The following is a 19052-nucleotide window of genomic DNA, read 5'->3' on the forward strand; positions in this document are numbered from 1 at the left end:
CCCATTCATCTCCCAGGTCTCAGCTCAGACACCTCTTCCCCCAGGAAGGCCTCCCTGACCCTCAGGCTGGGTTGGGTCCTTCTCCTGAGTTCCTCCATCTCAGCCCTGCCCACTCTGGGTGGTCCCTGTCTAGAGATTTGTCTCGCCACTGGACTGTAAGCCCTGGAAGGACAGGGCCAACCAAGGCGGCCAGGGTCAGGGACGGGTCCCAGCAGCTCCCCATTTGGCAGGCACAGAGCAAGGGCTCGGGGTGGGGGGGCTCACGTGAGATAAGTGAATGTGTGTATATTCTCTTTATATAGCCTCCCTTCCTGTACCTGGCAGTCTCCGCTCACTGAGCAGCTGCTGGCCACCCAGCTCTGTTGAATGAGCCGACTCCCAGGCTCCGGAGACAGGAAGAGAAAGCAGAGGAGCCCCTACTCTTGGGAAGCTGGTTGTTGGGGATGGGGGGGTTGGGCAACGGGACCTGCCAGGCACTCTGCTGAGTGTTTCCCATTTACCCACTTATTTGATCCTCACCATGGTTCTGTGAGGGAAGTGCTAGGATCATCCCCATCTCACAGATAAGAAAACTGAGGCACAGAAAATTCAGGTCACCGGGCCTAGAAAACGGACACACCGGGGAATAGAGCAAAATCTCTCTAACACCCGGCTTTCTCCTCTACTCATTCTAGTCTGGAAAGAAGGACCAAAAGTAACCCAGGGCTGCTACCATGGTGGGGTCCGCTTGTCCTAGCAGAGGGGTCTGCCTTCCATACGAGGGCCCACGGAGAAGGCACTGTTCATGGCGAGGAGAGAGGCGTCGCTGAAGGGGGAGCCTGAGGCACTGGGTGAAGTGTTTGGCCCGATCTGGAAGAGACCAGTGTCCTCAGCTGGGACTAGGAGCACCCTGCCACCACCCCAAGCAGTCCTTCACTGTCTCCACCCAAGCTCTGCCCCTCAAGGCTCAGTGCGGACCCCCGCTCCCTTCCTCTGAGCCCTGGTCACCACTAGATTCTCAGGGCTGTGGCTCCTCGTTCTACAAATGAAGAAGTGGCTGTCTGGGGAAGGAAATGGCTAGCCCATGACCAAGACTGATTATGATTCATGGGGAAAACCCTTCCCTCCCAAACTCAACCCCTTTGCAGGCAGAGGGCATTGCCCTCTGAGAGTCCGTCTGGGGCAGGGGGTGCGGGCGGAGGGGTGTGGCCCGCAGGGGTGGAGCCCCTGATGCACGGCATCCCCCCCCCCAAGCCTGTGTCGTGGACTCAGGTCATGATCCCAGGGTCCTGGTCTCTGGTTATCAGGGAGCCTTCTTCCTCCCCCCCAATGCCCCACCTACTTGTGATCTCTATCAAATAAATAAATAAATAAAATCTTTTTAAAAAAAGAAAGAAAAGAAAATCACGCCTGTTGGAGGGTGCCCCTGGCTCAGCGGGTGCAGTGTGTGACTCTTGACCTCAGGGTTGTGAGTTTGAGCCCCACGGGGGGCGTAGAGATGACTTAAAAAAGGAATCCTAAAAAAAAGAAAAAGAAAAAAGTATGCCCCAGTGAAGTTAAGAAAGAGATGATGTTTTTGAGACTGGAAATCTGAAGACTGACTAGGTATTTGAGGATAGTAAGGAAGTGTTTTTTTGTTCATTTTATTTTCACGCGTTAGGTGAAAATATGACATTGTGTGTGTGTGTGTGTGTGTGTGTGTGTGTGTGTGTGTGTTTTAATGAGTCCCTGTCTTTGAGGGATTCAGGTGAGGTAGCTATGAATAAGATGATAAAGTGCCTGGAAATTGCTTTCAAATACTGTAGGTCAGGGGCGCCTGGGTGGCTCAGTGGGTTAAAGCCTCTGCCTTCCGCTCGGGTTGTGATCCCGGGGTCCTGGGATCGAGCCCTGCATCGGGCTCTCTGCTCGACAGGGGGTCTTCTTCCTCCTCTCTCTCTCTGCCTACTTGTGATCTCTGTCTGTCAAATATAAAAAAAATAAAATCTTCAAATACTATAGGTCAGGGGTGGGTGCGGGAAGGGAAGGAAAGTTAGAAGCTGGGGGATGGGCAGGAGGCATTACTGTCCCCTCTACTTTGGATGAGTGTGTGGAATTTGGAAATTTTCCAGAATAAAAAGTTATTAAAATTTTTTACAGGTGTTAAATTGTTTATACCTAACTCTAAGTCCAAATCCACCCCCTTCCCGTATTCCTGACAGATAAAATGAGGTTCAGAGAAAGGACATCTAGCCAGGTTCCCACCCAGAGCCTTCTGGACCCTTGGGGACCCCCTGAGAAGGCTGGTACTCTCTCTCTACTTCCCTCCACCTCCCTAACTCCAGAAAAGCCCAGTTTCTCACACTTACCAACCCAGCCCCCTGCAGCCCCTCATTCCAGGCCTAGATCCTTCTCTGCCGTCCTCATTGGCTCTCTTATCCCAAGCTGCACCTTACCATCACCCCACTCAGCTCTAATGGGCCATCTCTTGCATCCCAAGTCTTACTCCCTAGGTCCCCTGCTCCCTCTGTAACTATCTCTTCCCCACAGCCCCCTCCCTCACTCAGCTCCAGCCACACCAGCTGCCTTGCTCTCCTCACAGTCACCAAAGACCCTCCTGCCTCAGGGCCTTTGTACTTGCTGTGCCTGCTACCCCAAAACACCCTTCCCCCAGATGTATCACCTCCTTCAGGTCTCAGCTCACACCTTCAGAAAGGACCTCCCTGACCTCCCTGGCTAAGAGAGCGGCAACCCCCGTCCCTCCTATCCTCTGGCCCGACTTTATTTTTTTATAGCAGTTATCTCTCCTTGACAAGATATGCCGTATCAATTTTTTTATTAGTGTTCCTCTCCCTCCAATAGGATTACGCCCCACAAGGAAAGGGATGTTGTCTGTACCCCAGCACAGCCCGACTGATAGTTGGCACTCAATAAATGTTTATCTAATGATTGAAGGACTTGGAAACCACCCCCCTCCCCCTCCCTGGCTGAACGAGGTGAGAGGGAGAGACAGGGTGGTGGGGGGGGGGGGTAGATGAGAATCCAGACACAGGGAAAGAGCCTGTGCTAAGGCGTGAGTCTCGCTCCTCCGATCCACCCGTCCCCACCTGCATGGTACCCCAGGTCCTCTTCCCGGGGTGAAGGGTCTGTGGTCCTTTGGGGGATCTGGGGGTCCCTTCTCCCTAAGGACAGCCCCCCCAGGACCAAGCCCAGACCTTGCCTGCCAGACGGGTGCAGGAAGCCACACCTAGAGGTCAGGTTCATGAGTAAATATTGCAGCACCCAGGCCTCCTCTCAGCAGATAAGGGGGTGTGGGGGGGGGTCATAAACCTGCTTTGGCCTCGCTGAGGGATTAGCTCCAGCCAACCCCTCAGCTCCAAGGTCTCTGCCCTGGAGGATGGGACATGGGTCCCACCGCAGGAGCCCAGGACTGTTTCCATCTAACAAATACTGATTTAAGTCCCGCAGTGGATGGGGTCAGAAGCACCCGGCACTAGGCCTTCTTCCCAGGGAGCTATTGACGTGGCTGGTCAGATAAGAAGGTGGGGGCCGGAAGAGCTGACAAAACAAGATCAGGGAACCTTGTCCCCAGTCTGCTGTGCAGCATGGAGAAGATAAGACTTGCCCACTCCAAACTCTGGAGGCAATGGCCCTGAGCCTCAGTTTCCCAGGCTGCAAAATGGATCCTCAGGGAAGAAGGGAGACGGGGTGCCCAATGAGGTAACAGGTAAAGCCAATGATTTCAAAATGAATGATAGCGTTGGTGTAAACTAGGTCCACGCAATCCGTCCATTTCCCCGTGCCCGGTCCAGCCACCACCACCCCCTGCCTGTTCTAGTGCCTTCCGACAGAAGGGATGCAAGCCCCATACACAGGAGAGGACGTCTTGCCATCACATGAAGCAAAGCAAAAACAACAAAAAACAAAAACCAGGGGCGCCTGGGTGGCTCAGTGGATTAAGCCACTGCCTTCGGCTCAGGTCATAATCTCAGGGTCCTGGGATCGAGCCCCGCATTGGGCTCTCTGCTCTGCAGGGAGCCTGCTTCCTCCTCTCTCTCTGCCTGCCTCTCTGCCTACTTGTGATCTCTCTGTCAAAAAACAAAAACCAGGTGAAATGAATTGATTTAGCCCATGTTATCATCTCCACATGGAATCAATATAAAAAAATGAGTGATCTGGGGCACCTGGGTGGCTCGGTCGTTAAGTGTCTGCCTTTGGCTCAGGTCTTGATCCTGGGGTCCTCGGATCGATCCCCACATCAGGCTTCCCACTCAGTGGGAAGCCTGCTTCTCCCTCTCCCACTCCCCCTCCTTGTGTTCCCTCTCTCACTGTCTCTCTCTGTCAAATAAACAAATAAAATATTTAAAAAGAAAATTAGTGGTCTATTTCATTTTACTTTTTTGTTTTGTTTTTGCCAGCAATAGGTCCTCAAGTATTTGGCGTCGTCATTTTACTCAGCACTCATCTCCGGTGGCTACCATACTGGACACAGCTAGACTGTTGCAAACACCCCCTCAGGGCCTCCCAGATTGGGCCCTCACACCCCACCCCCATCTGTTCCCCACAAGGCAGCCAGAAGTTTCTATCAACACCTAAGTCAGCCCCCGTCCTCTGCTCAAAGTGGCTGTCATAGGTCTGGTCTCAGAGCAAAGCCAAAGTCCTCCCATGGCCCATGAGACCCTGCAGGATCTGCCCCCACCCCCACCCCAGCCCCTTCGTTCTTCCTCACACTCATCAAAACGCTCCTGCCTCAGGACCTTTGCACTTGCTATGTCCTCTTCCTGGAATGTTCTTCCCCCAGATTCAGCACGGCTTCCTTAGTTAAGTGCTGCCTCCTACAACATCTTCTCACTGCTGGACATAAACCAGTGCCCAGGCCACCTCTAATGCCTCCCCCGCTTTCTTTTTCCCCATGGCATTATCCCCATCTGAAAGTTAGATGTGTTTGTGTTTATTTGCCTATTGACTGCCTCCCCAAACAAAAGGTCAGTTCTATGAGGCAGAGATTTCTGTCCTATTCACGACTGTGATCTAAGGCCTGGACTAGGTGCTCAAGAAACTCCAGCTCTCAAACGAACCAAGGATCTAGGCTGGTGTCCAGGAGCACCAGAGTAGAGGCAGTGGGGTGGGGGCTGCAGCGGACCCGGAAGGGCAAGGACAGTAGAGAGCGGTCAGCATGGCCCCATGAGGGGTAGGGAGCCACGCAGAGTCTGGACAAAAGCCTGGATATGTCTCAAGCCTCCCAGAGATGCGGCCTCATCACGCTCTTCAACCAGACAGCAAATCACCAGAAACCCGGGCCTCCCTGGAGACTCCTGTTTCTGTCAACCACAGCCGGTGTCCGCTTCCACAAACACCCTTTGAGCCCCTGCTCTGTGCCCGACCCTCGGCTGGGCAGCAATGGGGACACAGTAGTGACCTCAACAGCCCAGGTTCTGCCCTCCCAGGACTCCTAGTCTAGGTGGGGGGCCCACCCCCTGACTGTGAGGACCCGTGGTGGTCAGGGCTGGGCTTGAGGATCCCAGGGTGTCCTTAACCCAGCCTGAGAGTCCAGGGGGACTTCCTGGAGGAGGAGGAGTTGGGCAGGTAATGGAATAGAGCAGAGGGAAGCAGGGATCTAGAGTTCTCAGCTGGAGGGGGTATCCATGAGGCTGGTCAAGCCGGCGGGGCTCGGCCCTGCAGGGCCTCATGGGCCTCACCAAGGAGCTGGGCTTTTTCCTAAGGGCACTGGGGAGTCCTGGCAGGTTCTGAGCCTCGTGGAAGGAGGAGGGTGAGACCAGGGCCAGGGACCTGGGAGAACTTGCAGGGGGAAGCCAGATGGGAGGCGGGGCAGACGCCTGGACCAGGGAAGGGGTACAGGGAGGGAGAGAAAGGCACATACGGAAGAGAGTTTAAGAGCAGGTGCCACAGGGTGTGTGGTGTGCTGGGGGAGGGGGAGGCGGAAGCATCACGGACACAGTCCTGGGTCTGTGTGTCCCAATGACAGGTGGATGGTGGCGCCATCCCTGATAAGAGGAGGAGGAGGAGGAGCAGGTCTGGGGGAAGATGCCAAGGTCAGTTTGGGACAAGGTGAGTGAACAGTGCCCAGGGACATCAAGGGGGAGGCGTCCTGAATGACTCCGGGACGCGTCCCAGGGCTCCAGGGAGAGGCCTGGGTCAGGACAGAAAAGGATGAGGTGAGTTTGCAGGCGGGGTGGGGAGAACTGGAGGTCCCAGGGCACCCACACCTCCTGCCAAGCCCCCGCCCTCCCAACCGAACAGAGCCCTGCCCGGCAAGGGTAGCTCAGGACACCGGGCAAATTAGGAGCAAAGCAGGACAGGTGAGCCACAGGTAAGGCTCCTGCCAGGCGCAGGCCTCTGGGGCCTGACAAGGACCAGGACCCAGAAGCCCTCAAGGCTTCAACAGGAACTCATCTGTCAAAAACACTTCCCCTAGCTCCCCCCATGGCCCTGCCAACCTCACCTTTCTAGAGACGCTGTCCCTGATCCCCTCCCCCACCTCCAATTTAAAAATCACAAACCCCCTTCTTGGCTTTATTTTTCCCCAACAACACTTAGGTCCATCTGACATGGAATAGAGTTTATATTTTTTTTATTTTTTTAAAGATTTTATTTATTTATTTGACAGAGATCACAAGTAGGCAGAGAGGCAGGCAGAGAGAGAGGAAGGAAAGCAGGCTCCCCGCGGAGCAGAGAGCCCGATGCTGGGGCTCCATCCCAGAACCCTGAGATCATGACCTGAGCCAAAGGCAGAGGCTTAATGACTGAGCCCCCCAGGCACCCTAGAGTTTTCTATTTTATTTGTTTACCCCACGCATGTCAGCCCCGCAAGGCCAGGGATTTTATCTACTTGCACCTAGAACATGGCCGGGCAAACAGGAGATGCCCATTCAATATCTGTTGAATAAAAGAGCCTTATGAGGTGGGTACGGTCATTGTTCCCATTTCACAGATGAGGACACTGAGGCCCAGCCGGCTCCACAACTTGCCCAGGGTCATGGAGGTAGGGGTCCATGAACTAAGCGCAGGGCCACTGCCCCTTTAACGGCAGTCACACGAACCAGACCCCGTGTGTGCGGCCCCAGCCTGCCAGGGGCTGTCCATCTCACTAAGTACTGGCAACAAACGTGAGCAGGGTCTACACCCAGCCTGCTTTTTGGAGCAGCAAATAGAGACTCAGCAAGGGGCTGCCTCCAGCCCCACTAGGGGGAAGAGAAGGGCCAAGGTCAAAACCGGACTCTCTCTGGCCCCAAGCTCTCCACACGCACACTTGACAGGCAGGGAAAACAAGGCCGAAGAAGGGCAGAGAGAATGTGGGTTTCTCGGCCCCAAAGAAAGTGTGTAGCTGCCCCGCCTCCCTCCCTCTGTGTGGCTTTGGAGACAGCAGGCTTCAAATTCCCTCTCCCTGCAGGAACTTGGGCGAGTCAGAGCCCCTGCCCGGTGCCTCACTTTCCCTATCTGCGAACAGGGGTTCTAACAGTGCCCACCTCGCAGGACATCCCCTGAGAGGGCAGCTGAAGGTCACGCACGTTCCCAGAGGCGGGGAAAGGACAGCCACTGCTGTCTGGTTTTATCCCTCTGTGACCCCCGATTTCACCAGGGAGGCCGAGGCCTGGGCCCCGGGTAAGAATTGCCCTAAAATCTTCCCCCGCACCTCCCCCCGCCTCCCTGGCGACCTGGTTCTTCTCCTGGTACCAAACCCAGGCCATTGGCACAAAGAAGGTTAGGCAGTGCCCCAGGAGGCCTGGCCAGGTCATGGCCCCTGGCCCGGGCCTGCCACACCCACTCTGGTACCCACACGGGGCCCCAGATCCTCGGTGACTCGATCCCTCCAAATTCAGGTGATCTCCCCCGGCTCCAAATCACCGAACCCTCCCAGGTCCCAAGCCAGACGGAGCCAGGTCCCCACCGGGAAGGGCCTCAGAGCACCGGGACGCCAACACCGCTGCCTTCCAGACCAGGTTGGGGCGAAAGATGGCACTGACTAGCCACAGCTGGCTCTTCCTCAGTGGTGAGCAAGAACGGTGTCCCCCACAACCTCAGCACTCCATCAGCCCCAGGGAAGGGTGGGGATCCCTGCAGCCCGGGAGAGGGCAGGTGGGAGCCAGAAGTCCAGCAGACTAGGTCGGGAGGGCATCGTTGGCTCCTCCGGGAGGCACCGGCGTTGGGCTGGTCAGGGAGGCTTGCAGAGTGAACCTCACAGATTTCTAAGATCGGGGCATGAACTAAGGCAAGGGAGCCACCGAGCCTCCTTGGAAGCTTGGCTGGGGTGCACTCTAGCCAGCAGTTTGGCCTCTCCGCCCGAGGATGTGGCTTGGGGCAGCCAGTCGCCTGCCCCTTCTCTGCCTGTTTCTTCAACTGTGAAATGGGCTAAACTTACAGGGTCGTTTGAAGGTCAGAATAAGCAGCATTGGCTAGCACTGGCCGTGCCCTTGGAGCTGTTCTAAATGTTTTCCCTATGGGAACCACCACCTTAGGGAGGAGACCCGCTCACGACCCCCACTCCATCAACGAGAGACCTGAGGCTCAGAGAGGGGAGGCCACTGGCTGGGGTCACACAGCCAGTAGGTAGGGCTGAGTGCTAGACCCAGAGCCCTCACCCCTAGCCATGCTTTATCAGCCTGGAAAGTACCAGAAACTGGGCCAGCCACGCCAGCATTTCTTCCCCAAGAACCTGCATGGCCACCCGTTCCGGGCAACCAGTCACACACAGTTCAAACCCAAGCTGCCCTGACCAGCCAGTCGGGTTTGGGGCTTATCTCCCGGGGCTGAAAGGAAAAGGGCAGAGTCAATTCATCACACCCCTACTAGCTGCTGTGGTCAGACCTGGAGAGGCAGAGGAAAAGCACTGGACTAAGAGTCACCGCCCAGAGGCTAGACAGGCCTGCCTGATTGTGTAAGGCTTGGTTTGGTGACTCGCCCCAGAAAACCCTCTCACGGGCTGAGCACGTGCCACATGCCAGATCCTTGGCACAGCCCGTCCAATTCAATCCTCAGGCCTACTCCAGGACCAAGACGCTACGGCTGGCTAACACTTAGTGAGCACTTACTATATACCAGGAACCCATGGGCCAGGAGCCCGCGTCTCCTCCTCTGTTGAAGGGGGGCCATGGTCGAGCTGGCCTCATCCTATCCCTCTGGCTTCTTTTCCTCAGCCGCTTTCCTGAGTGTGGGGGCCGAGATCTCTATCACCCCCGAGCCTGCCCAGCCAGCCGAGGGGGACAACGTCACACTGACTGTCCACGGGCTTCTGGGGGAGCTGCTTGCCTACAGCTGGTACGCAGGGCCCACTCTCAGCCTGAATTACCTGGTGGCCAGCTACATCGTGAGCACGGGCGACGAGACCCCTGGCCCAGCCCACACAGGGCGGGAGGCCGTACGCCCCGACGGCAGCCTGGACATCCATGGCGTCCTGCCCGGGCACTCGGGCACCTACATCCTGCAGACTCTCAACAGGCAGCTACAGACGGAGGTGGGCTACGGACACTTGCAGGTCTATGGTGAGACACCCCTCCCGCCCCCCCTCGACTCCCCTCTGCCCCAGCCAGCCTTCCCATCTCCTTCCCAGTCCCTCTTCAAAAAAATAAAATAAAATAAAAACTTAAAACCATAAAAAAGGAAAAATAACATTAAAATGCTCACCTCGGGGCGCCTGGGTGGTTCAGTGGGTTAAGCCTCTGCCTTTGGCTCAGGTCATGATCTCAGGGTCCTAGGATCAAGCCCCGCATCAGGCTCTCTGCTCAGCAGGGAACCTGCTTCCTCCTCTCTCTCTGCCTGACTCTCTGCCTCCTTGTGATCACTCTCTGTCAAATAAACAAATAAAATCTTTTAAAATAAAATAAAATGCTCACCTCCTTCAGGTGACTCCAGGACTCCAGGACTACACCTGCCTCCTATCCCATTTGTTGTCCCTCCAGCTGGGGGTCCTGGGACACCACCAGGATCCAACCATGCCCCTGGACAGGGGAGGGGGGTGGCCGGGGGAGCAGGCAGTGCCCGGCCCCCTCCCCCTCTGTCTCTTGCCCCCACAGAGATCCTGGCCCAACCTGTGGTCATGGCCAACGACACGGCACTGGTGGAGCGCCGAGACACCCTGCGCCTGACGTGCAGCAGCCCCAGCCCCGCAGAGGTCCGCTGGTTCTTCAATGGCGAAGCCCTGCCCATCGCCATCCGCCTCGGCCAGTCCGCCGATGGCCGGGTGCTGACCCGGCACGGCGTCCGCAGGGAGGAGGCTGGAGCCTACCAGTGTGAGGTCTGGAACCCGGTCAGTGTCAGCCGCAGCAAGCCCATCAACCTGACCGTGTACTGTGAGTCCTCCTGGCCCCACTTAGAAATACCCAGTGCCCAAACCTCATAGATGGGTAAACTGAGGCCAGGAGAGGGCGCCTGAGGGCACACAGTGAGTCAGGAGATGAACTGGGGTTAGGAGCCAGGGATCCCTCTTAAAATGCACTTGACCCATCTTCCTAAGGACTAAAAACCACCCGAGAAATGGAATAAGCCTTCAGCCTGAACCAACACCCACAGGAAGGGACCCAGGGCTGGTGGGTTTTGAAAGGGAGGTGGGAAGTGAGTGGTGGGTGGGAGGGGAGATCAAACAAAAAAATGTAACCAAAGCATGGAGTCGTTCCCAGGGGCAGCAGATCCGCAGTGTGGAATCCGGGGCAAGTAAATCTCGGAGGTACGCAGGGGCCGCTGATGTAGAAAAACTTGGAGCCTAGAATCCTACGACCAGGGAATGCTGGATTTAAGAAGCCCTGAATTCTAGACTCAGAATCCTAGAAACTCTAGAAGCAGAGATTCTTAGAATCTTAGAGTTGAATTCTAAAATCTTAGAGCCACCCAATCCTAGAATTTTAGAAACCTAGATTTCTAGAATCTTAGAGCCCTAGAGCCTAGAAGCATTGACTAGAAGCATTGACTCTTGGAGCCCTAGAATTCTAGACTCTTAGAATGCCTTATGAGAAACCGATAGTCTAGTCGTCGTCTCCTTCTTCTTCTTCTTCTTCTTCTTCTTCTTCTTCTTCTTTTTTTAATGGGGCCATAGATTTCGAAAATATCTTGAAATTTTGTCTGGCCCCACGTCCTCTTTTTACAGAAGAGAAAACAAGTCCCCGGAAAGGGGAAAGTGACTCTCGAGATCCTAGAGCAAATTAGAGATCTGTGTGGGATCTGAAAAGACCAGAGCTTTCTCCCTCGGCTAGGCCCACACGTTCCCAGGGGTGCCCACCTCTACGCCCCTGTCCCTCCACTGGCCCGTCTCTCTCCCTCCTGCCCCCACAGATGGCCCAGAACGCGTGGCCATCCTCCAGGACTCTACCACCCGCACGGGCTGCACCATCAAACTTGACTTCAACACGTCCCTCACCCTGTGGTGTGTGTCCCAGTCCTGTCCAGAGCCCGAGTACGTGTGGGCCTTCAACGGGCGGGCCCTCAAGAACGGGCGAGACCACCTCAACATCAGTAGCATGACCGCGGCCCAGGAGGGCACATACACGTGTATTGCTAAGAACCCCAAGACCCTGCTTTCCGGATCCGCCTCAGTGGTGGTCAAGCTCTCTGGTGAGTCGCCCCTGGCCTGACCGCCACCCCCTCCCCACGGAGGCCCAGGTGGACCGTGAAAGGCTTGGCCGCGGCTCCAACAGTTAAGGGTACCCTTTGCCCAGAAGATAATTGGAAAGTAAGAGAGTCTCAACCCATTCTTTGGCCAAGTGACAAAGTGGCGTGGCGGGGGGACCTCTCTTCGTTCGGGTGACAGAAGGAGACAGCCCCTACCTCGTCACCTGGAAAACGAACAAGGAATCAGACTCTTCCGTGAGGGGTGGCGAAGTGAGAGAGGGGGCACCTGTCTGTCTCACACACGGGGTAGAGTGGGGACACATTCCCTTCACATGCGTGCGCGCCCCCCCCCGCCCCGTTCTGAACTCAGCCTGCCGCAGCTGCGGGGGACCCCGCCCCATTCCTTCCATGCAGACACTGAACAACGGTGCGCAGCCAACTACGTGATGTGGTTATCTGGCCCCTGTGACTGTGTGCGCGTGCATGCATGCACACACATACACACACACAACACACACACAGAAAATCACAGCCAGTTGTTGGCGAGTGGAAAAACCCAGCCAGGGAGGCTCTGTCTTGCCTCTGTCCTCAAACAACCTGGGGGCTGGGGAGAGTGCAGACACAGCTGGTGTTTTGAGAGCTATCAGCATCCTCAGGGGACACTTTCTCATCCCCTGGGGATGGTGGCTTTGAACATTAAGGCCTCATTAATTCTGCCTTGGTTCCTTCCCAAGTGGCCACCATCCCCCAGGGACAGTGGGAACAGTCCTTCCCTCCCTTCCTCCCCCTTCCCTCCTACTAACAGGCTGGGTTTCATCCAAAGGGTGGATACTCTTTCACCCAAAGCAGAAATGGCGTCCCCAGAGGTAAGTGTACCTCCTGCCCCACCCCCACCTGGGGCCTTGGCAGCTGGTCTCAGCAAGAGACGGGGGGTATTCCAGATGACCCCAGGTGCTGCCCCTAGCCCTGCCTGTGCAGGCCAAGATGGGGGGTGTCCAAGTGTGCAGGTATGTGCAGGGAGTAGGTACAGCACCCCCAAGGGCCTCCTGAACGGTCAGCAACCCTGTGGCAGGTGCCAGGGAGAGACAGAGGAAAAGGAAACACTCCCCCACCCCCATGTGGGGGAGACTCTGATCTGATGGAGGAGACATGGTCTCTGCTCTTGGAGAGATGATCCTGGAATAGGGAAGCATGACTTCCTTATTCAGGGAGCTGCCAGTCAGAGAGAAGAGGCAATGCCTCACACTCCATGTTTTTAAGCAGTGATGGAGGAGACATGACACCCAGTCAGATGGAGGAGACAATCACACTTGGGGACATTTTGTAGTCTGATGGGAGAGATGTGGTCTTGAGGAGACATGGTCCTCTCTCTCTCTCTCTCTCTTTTTTTTTTTTTTTTTTTTTTTTTGAGAATTCCTAGTCTGATGGGGGAGACACAGTTCCCACCTCTGGGTTACTCCCAATCTGATGGGGGAGTATAAGCCCCCCATTTTCTAGGAATTTCCTGTCTGATGGGATAGACATGCCCCCAGTCCAACTTCTGGAATCCCCAGGCTGATTGGAGAGATCTATAATCTGGAATTTCAAATCTGATGGAAGAGACATGGCCTCCCACCCTTTGGAATCTTTCTATTTGATAAGAAACTATTGCCCCCATATTCTGAGGTCTCTTGGTTTGACAGAAGAGATACAGCCTGGGGTACATAACTCCCAACTATCTGATAAGGAAGGCAGGGCCCCCATATTCTGAGAATTTCCAGTCTGTTAGGGGAGATATGCCCCCCATACTCTAGAATTTCCAATCTGATAGGGGAGACATGGGCCCTATATTTTGGGAATTTTCAATCTGATGGAGGAGACATGGCTTGACCCTCTAGGGTCTTATAGTTAAATGGGAGAAATATCCCCCAAGGGCTGGAAATTCCTAGTCTGATGGGGGAGAGACAGCTCCCACTCTCTGGGGTCTCCCAGTCTCATGGGAGAAAATACAGCTCCCTGGCAGGCATTGTCAGGACACAAAACCCCCCTCCACTACCACAAAAGTCAGCTCCTTCCTCTGTCTCCTTCCCGGCACCCCTCCAGGGGGAGCACCTGCCAGTTGTGGGGAGGCACGGATGAGCTGGCTGAGGGGGGGGTGGGGGACACTCTGCCCCATGCAGGCCCAGCTGACCCAGCCTCCCCTCACTCTTTCCCCAGCCGCAGCAGTTGCCATGACAATCGTGCCTGTGCCGACCAAGCCGATGGAGGGCCAGGATGTGACCCTGACTGTCCAGGGCTACCCCAAGGACCTACTGGTCTATGCCTGGTACCGCGGGCCTGCCTCAGAGCCCAACCGGCTGCTCAGCCAACTGCCATCTGGGAACTGGATCGCAGGCCCCGCGCACACAGGCCGGGAAGTGGGCTTCGCCAACTGCTCACTGCTGGTGCAGAAGCTGAACCTCACGGATGCCGGCCGCTACATGCTCAAGACCGTCACGTTGCAGGGCAAGACCGAGACACTGGAAGTGGAGCTGCAGGTGGCCCGTGAGTGAGCCAGAGAGGGCGGAGGGTGAATCTTTTCAGACACAGGCTCCCAAAAGGGGGCTCTGCCTCCTCCATGGGCTGGCAAATACAGATGGAGAGTGGTTATGCCACCCCGTCAGACTGAAAGAAGGGACTTTGTCTCCTCCATCTGACTCAAAGATCTCTAAATAGAGTTCTTTCCTCTTCCATCCAACTGATGACCTAGACTAGGGGTAGACAGGCCTCCTCCATTAGACTGAAGGCTACTACGGGGGACTTCTGTGCCTTCTCTCTCACACAAGAGGTTCACCAGACTGAAGGTTTTCAAAGAGGAGACATAGTCTGTGAGTAGGGCATCCTTTTCCCGGCAGACGCATAGACTCCGAAACATGGGAGATATTGCCTCTGCTACTATATTGGGAAAATGGGTTAATGATGGGAGTTTACCTCCCCCATCAGAATAAATGTATAGTATGAGAGAGGATCCTACCTCCCTCTTCAGCCTGGGAGATCCTAGATAATTAGGATTGTGTCTCATCCTTTGCATTACAGTAAGAGTAAGGACAGAATTTCTACCATCAGAGGGTAGAATTTTTCTCATAATGGAGGAAGTGAAATCCTCCATTAGGATAGAGGCTTCTAGATGGTAGGAATTGTGTCTCTTCCCTCAGACTAGGAGTTTCCAGTGGTCAGGAACAATGTCTCTTCCATCAGCCTGACAATTCCCAGATGTTGAAGACCATGTCTTGCCCATGAGAGTAGGGACTCCCAGGGGCCATGTCTCTTCCATCAGTCTGGGAGCTCCCAGAGGCAGGAAACATGTCTCCTCCATCAGACTGGGAGCTCCCAGAATCAGGGACCAGGCCTCCTCTATCAGACTGGAACCTCCCAGAGTTAAAGACCATGCCTCCTCCATCAGACTGGGAGCTCCCAGAGTCAAGGACCATGTCTCCTCCATCAGACTGGGAGCTCCCAGAGTCAAGGACCATGTCTCCTCCATCAGTCTGGGAGCTCCCAGAGTCAAGGACCATGTCTCCTCCATCAGACTGGGAGCTCCCAGAGTCAGGGACCAGGTCTCTGCCATCAGACTGGGGGCTCCCAGAGTCAGGGGCCTGGTCTCCTCCATCAGACTGGGAGCTTCCAGAGTCAGGGACCAGGTCAACCCCCATCAGACTAAGTATCCCTGGAGGTCCAAGAGCCATGTCCCTGAGGCAGGTTTCATCCCATCAGACTAGAAGCTCTCAGACACTGGAAACTAGGTCATTCTCCATTCTGGAGTCTCACCTCCCCCATCAGACCAGGTACTTTTGGAAGCCCTGAGTCAGGCATGGCGTCACCCAGCTCAGACGTGAAGCTTCCAGGATCAGGAAATCAATCACTTCCAGGTACCCCCTAGATACCCTCCTTCATCAAACCCTGGTCCCAGGTCAGTGCTGGAGGTAGAATGCTCTTCGATCGTAGCCATCCACCCCCCACCTCCAATGAAGGCTCGGGATTCCTTTTCACCCTGTCTCTCTTCTCACAGTCAACCTCCCTCCCCTGAATGAGGACCAACGCCAACTTCCTGAACCTGAACCTGGCACAGGCTGAGCGTGTTGAGGGGGCGCGTGGGAGGCTGGGGGTGGACAGGGGAGCAGGAGGGGTGAGGGTCCTGGGACCTGGTCCTCTACCTCCCTGACAGCCTCTTCCACCCTTTCCCCCACCCCACCCCCCTCAGCCCTGAAGTAGCAGCACAGCTGTGGCCGTGGGAACCTCGGAGAGAAGAGCTCTTCATGCCACCCATCCCTCCCATCTCCTCCCCCTGGGTGGAGGACCACTTGCTCCCAGTGAGGATACCAGACTGACCGTGGTCGGCCGTTCTCCTGCTTCCACACTAGAGTTAGAACTGACAGGGCCCTACTCCCTCCCTGAGTTGTCGGAGAGCCACAGAGGCCATAAATGTCCTGGTTAACACACGCACGTGTCGGCCTCTCCTTCATGACCGTCAGCCCTGCCATTTCCCAGTGCCCACACTTGCCTCCTTCCCTACCCGGGGTGACTCTCAGTTTAGGTGCATGCGTGCAAAGGGATGCCTAAATGACAGTGAGGTGAGTCCCTACTGCTCAGTGTCAGGGCCTCGGGCTCCTCCCACACCTCCCCAGGTTATATCTGATGGTCCTGCTTCCCAAGGGACCAAAGACTGCCCCTCCCTGGGACACCAACAGAGCTGGGATCTATAGGACATGGCCCTCCCCTATACTGCACCTCACTCCACCTGGGCCCTGAAGCAAGATCGCTCATGCCACAACAGGAAGTGACCAAATTTCCCATGAAGTGTGCCTTCTATCTAACCAAAGATGCTCCTTTGTGTCCTCCATTGTCCTGAGATTACCCCCCTCAACCTCATTTCCCTCTCAAACATTACCTGCACAACTCTAAAAATATCTTCCTCTTCTTAAAAATGCAAATGTGTATTGTGGGGGTGAGGAAAGGAGATCAGGGGAATGAGAGCCAGAGAAATGGTGTCTTCTAACTCCTGTCACTACTAGGACCTGACCCACAGGCCCTACTCAGCCAAGATGTCCCACTAGAGACAGACTCTTGGTATTGGTCAGAAGTAGTGATCACAGACTCCATTGGGGGTAGAAAGAGATGTTTGCATAGGGATAGAAGGGCCTAATAGAGAGATTTCCCAGAAACTTTCAAGACTGAGTCTTTCTAAGGATGACCATGTTGAGATAAGACAGTGGGTGGTGAAAGTGCCCCAGAATGAGGGCTATGACATATGGATTATGATCTACAATTTGCCATGGATTCAATAGACCCTCAGTCTGAATATCAGCTAAAAGGTGTGGGCTTAGGGCAGACTAGAATTTTTCAAACCATTTTATTAGCCTCAGAGCCCTTGAAATGCCAGCTTACATGGTAGGTCAATATATTATTTGAAATAGTAATGCAATAAAAGTAGCTATCAAATCAGCAGCTACAGCCCTCTCTCCCCCAAAGTTTATACACAGTTGAAAAAATTCCCCAAATGTAAATTAAATAAACCTTGGATTACAGAGGAAGTTACAATGCAAAATAGCAACCAGAATCAAATACCAGTGAAAACAGTAGATATAGAAACCTGTGGGCAGGGCCCCTGGGTGCCTCAGTTGGCTGGGCCACTGCCTTTGGTTCAGGTCATGGTCATGGAATCCTAGGATCAAGTCCTGCATTGGTCTCCCAGCTCCATGGGAGCTGACCTCCCCTCTCATGCTCTCTCTCATTCTGTCTCTCTCTATTTCAAAATGAATAAATAAAATCTTAAAAAGAAAAGAAACCTGTGGGATATGGCCAAAGCCACACTTCGAGGGGGAATGATAGTCTAAATGGTTTATATGTAATGAGAATACTAAAAAGAAAAGAGCTTGTAGATGAACAAAATAAGCTTTCCACTCAAGAAACTAGAAAACGTTCACAAAATATACCAAAGATAAAAGGTAAGGAATGTAAAAAGGTAAAAGCAGATATGGATGAAATAGAAAACAAAACATAGAGTTAGTCTATAAAACCTAAACCTGCTTCTTTGAAACTGCTGATGGACTAGACACACATTTTGCAAGAGAGACAGAGAAGACTAATATTTAAAAATATTGAATATCTAAGATAAAACAGGGGCACCTGGCTGGCTCAGTGGGGAAAGCATGGGGCTCTTGATCTCGGGTTTGTAAATTCAAGCTCCACATTGGGTATAGAGATTATTTAAAAATAAAAATCTTTAGGGCACCTGGGTGGCTCAGTGGGTTAAGCCTCTGCCTTCCGCTCAGGTCATGATCTCAGGCTCCTGGGATTGAGTCCCGCATCAGGCTCTCTGCTCCGCAGGGAGCCAGCTTCCTCCTCTCTCTCACTCTCTGTCTGCCTCTCTGCCTACTTGTGATCTCTCTCTGTCAAATAAATAATAAAATCTTAAAAAAATAAAATAAAAATAAATAAAAATCTTTAAGAAAAAGAAAAAGAAACACTGGTCTGGTTGTAGTAGAAGGTTGGTTCCTGGTTAGATACACAATCAACATAGACCTCGAGGGAAGAGAGTCTGGGATACCTGTGAATAGCTAGCTCCCCAGCAGCTACTCAACCTCCCTCTTTCAGGATAGCCAGGCACGGCCTCAGGTAAAAGCCCCTGAAATTGGCAGGTACTCACTTTCCCAGAAGGCTTTGCAGATCCAAGTGGCCATGTGACCAAACTCTGGCCAAGGAAAGAAGGAGAAAGCCGGAAGTCCCACCCACTGCTTCTGCCCACCTGAGGGAGGCACTAGGAGAGCTCCACGGAGTTTGAAAGCTATTACCAGAATCGGTGGTCCCTAATATAAGAGTTCCAGGAAGCGCAGATGGATTTGAGCCCCGACTCTTAACCCCAACATCATCCAGGTCCCCAAATGGGAAATGGCGCTCACATCTACCCCCTCCACCAAGTTCGCATAAGAGTCAGCGACACATACATGGGACCAGAGCCTAGGTATATAGTTAGAATGTCTCTTCAGTGGCAAGTCAAAGACTGGACACAACTCAAGACAGAGAGAGGAGGACTAAAATACGAGATGAAGGAGAAACTGGGATGGGTAAGAGGAGCTTACGTGGATAGAAGACTGTTTCTCTCTCACATGAAAAGTGCCCAGAAGCAGATTGTTCAGAACTGGAATCAGGGCTCTGTGGTGTCATTAGAGACACGGCTCCTCCCGTGTTTCTGCCCCACCATTCCCAGCTTGGGGGTCTCCATTCTCTTGGCCTCCTCGTGGTCCAAGATGGCTGCTGGAGCTGCTGGGTCAGTGCTCCAAGAAGGAAGTGTAAAGAAACGGACAAAAGGACAACACAACCCCACACAGGTTATAGACTATGCCCCTTTTAAGGAAGCTTCCCCAAAGTCCCATCCTACAACTTCTACTTACATCTGATTGGCCAGTGCTTAGTCACATGGTCATCCAAGCTGCAAGGGAGGCTGGGACATGTAGTCTTTCGCCTGGGTCAATTGCTGCCCCCAAACAACCCAGGGTCCTGATATCAAGGAAGAGAGGAAG

At 54.1% G+C, this 19052-nt stretch overlaps 1 protein-coding gene across 5 annotated transcripts; it reads left to right on the forward strand.

Moving 5' to 3' along the window:
* The first annotated feature begins 6058 nt into the window (after positions 1-6058).
* On the forward strand, positions 6059-15953 carry CEACAM16 (CEA cell adhesion molecule 16, tectorial membrane component). Of its 5 annotated transcripts, none has more exons than XM_045986957.1 (8): positions 6081-6131; positions 7367-7578; positions 7835-7966; positions 9111-9455; positions 9987-10262; positions 11239-11517; positions 13711-14037; positions 15734-15953. In XM_045986957.1, the coding sequence occupies exons 1-8, from the start codon at positions 6127-6129 to the stop codon at positions 15742-15744; spliced, it is 1587 nt and encodes a 528-aa protein (XP_045842913.1). In that variant the 5' UTR covers positions 6081-6126; the 3' UTR covers positions 15745-15953. The 5 variants fall into 5 exon arrangements, with proteins under 5 accessions (XP_045842917.1, XP_045842913.1, XP_045842915.1 ...); XM_045986958.1 differs by having other exon boundaries at positions 6090-6131; positions 7424-7578; XM_045986961.1 differs by lacking the exon at positions 7367-7578 and having other exon boundaries at positions 6059-6131; positions 7797-7966.
* The last annotated feature ends 3099 nt before the right edge of the window (positions 15954-19052 follow it).

This window comes from Meles meles, chromosome 19 (genome assembly GCF_922984935.1).
Source record: "Meles meles chromosome 19, mMelMel3.1 paternal haplotype, whole genome shotgun sequence".
Classification (NCBI taxonomy): Eukaryota; Metazoa; Chordata; class Mammalia; order Carnivora; family Mustelidae; genus Meles; species Meles meles.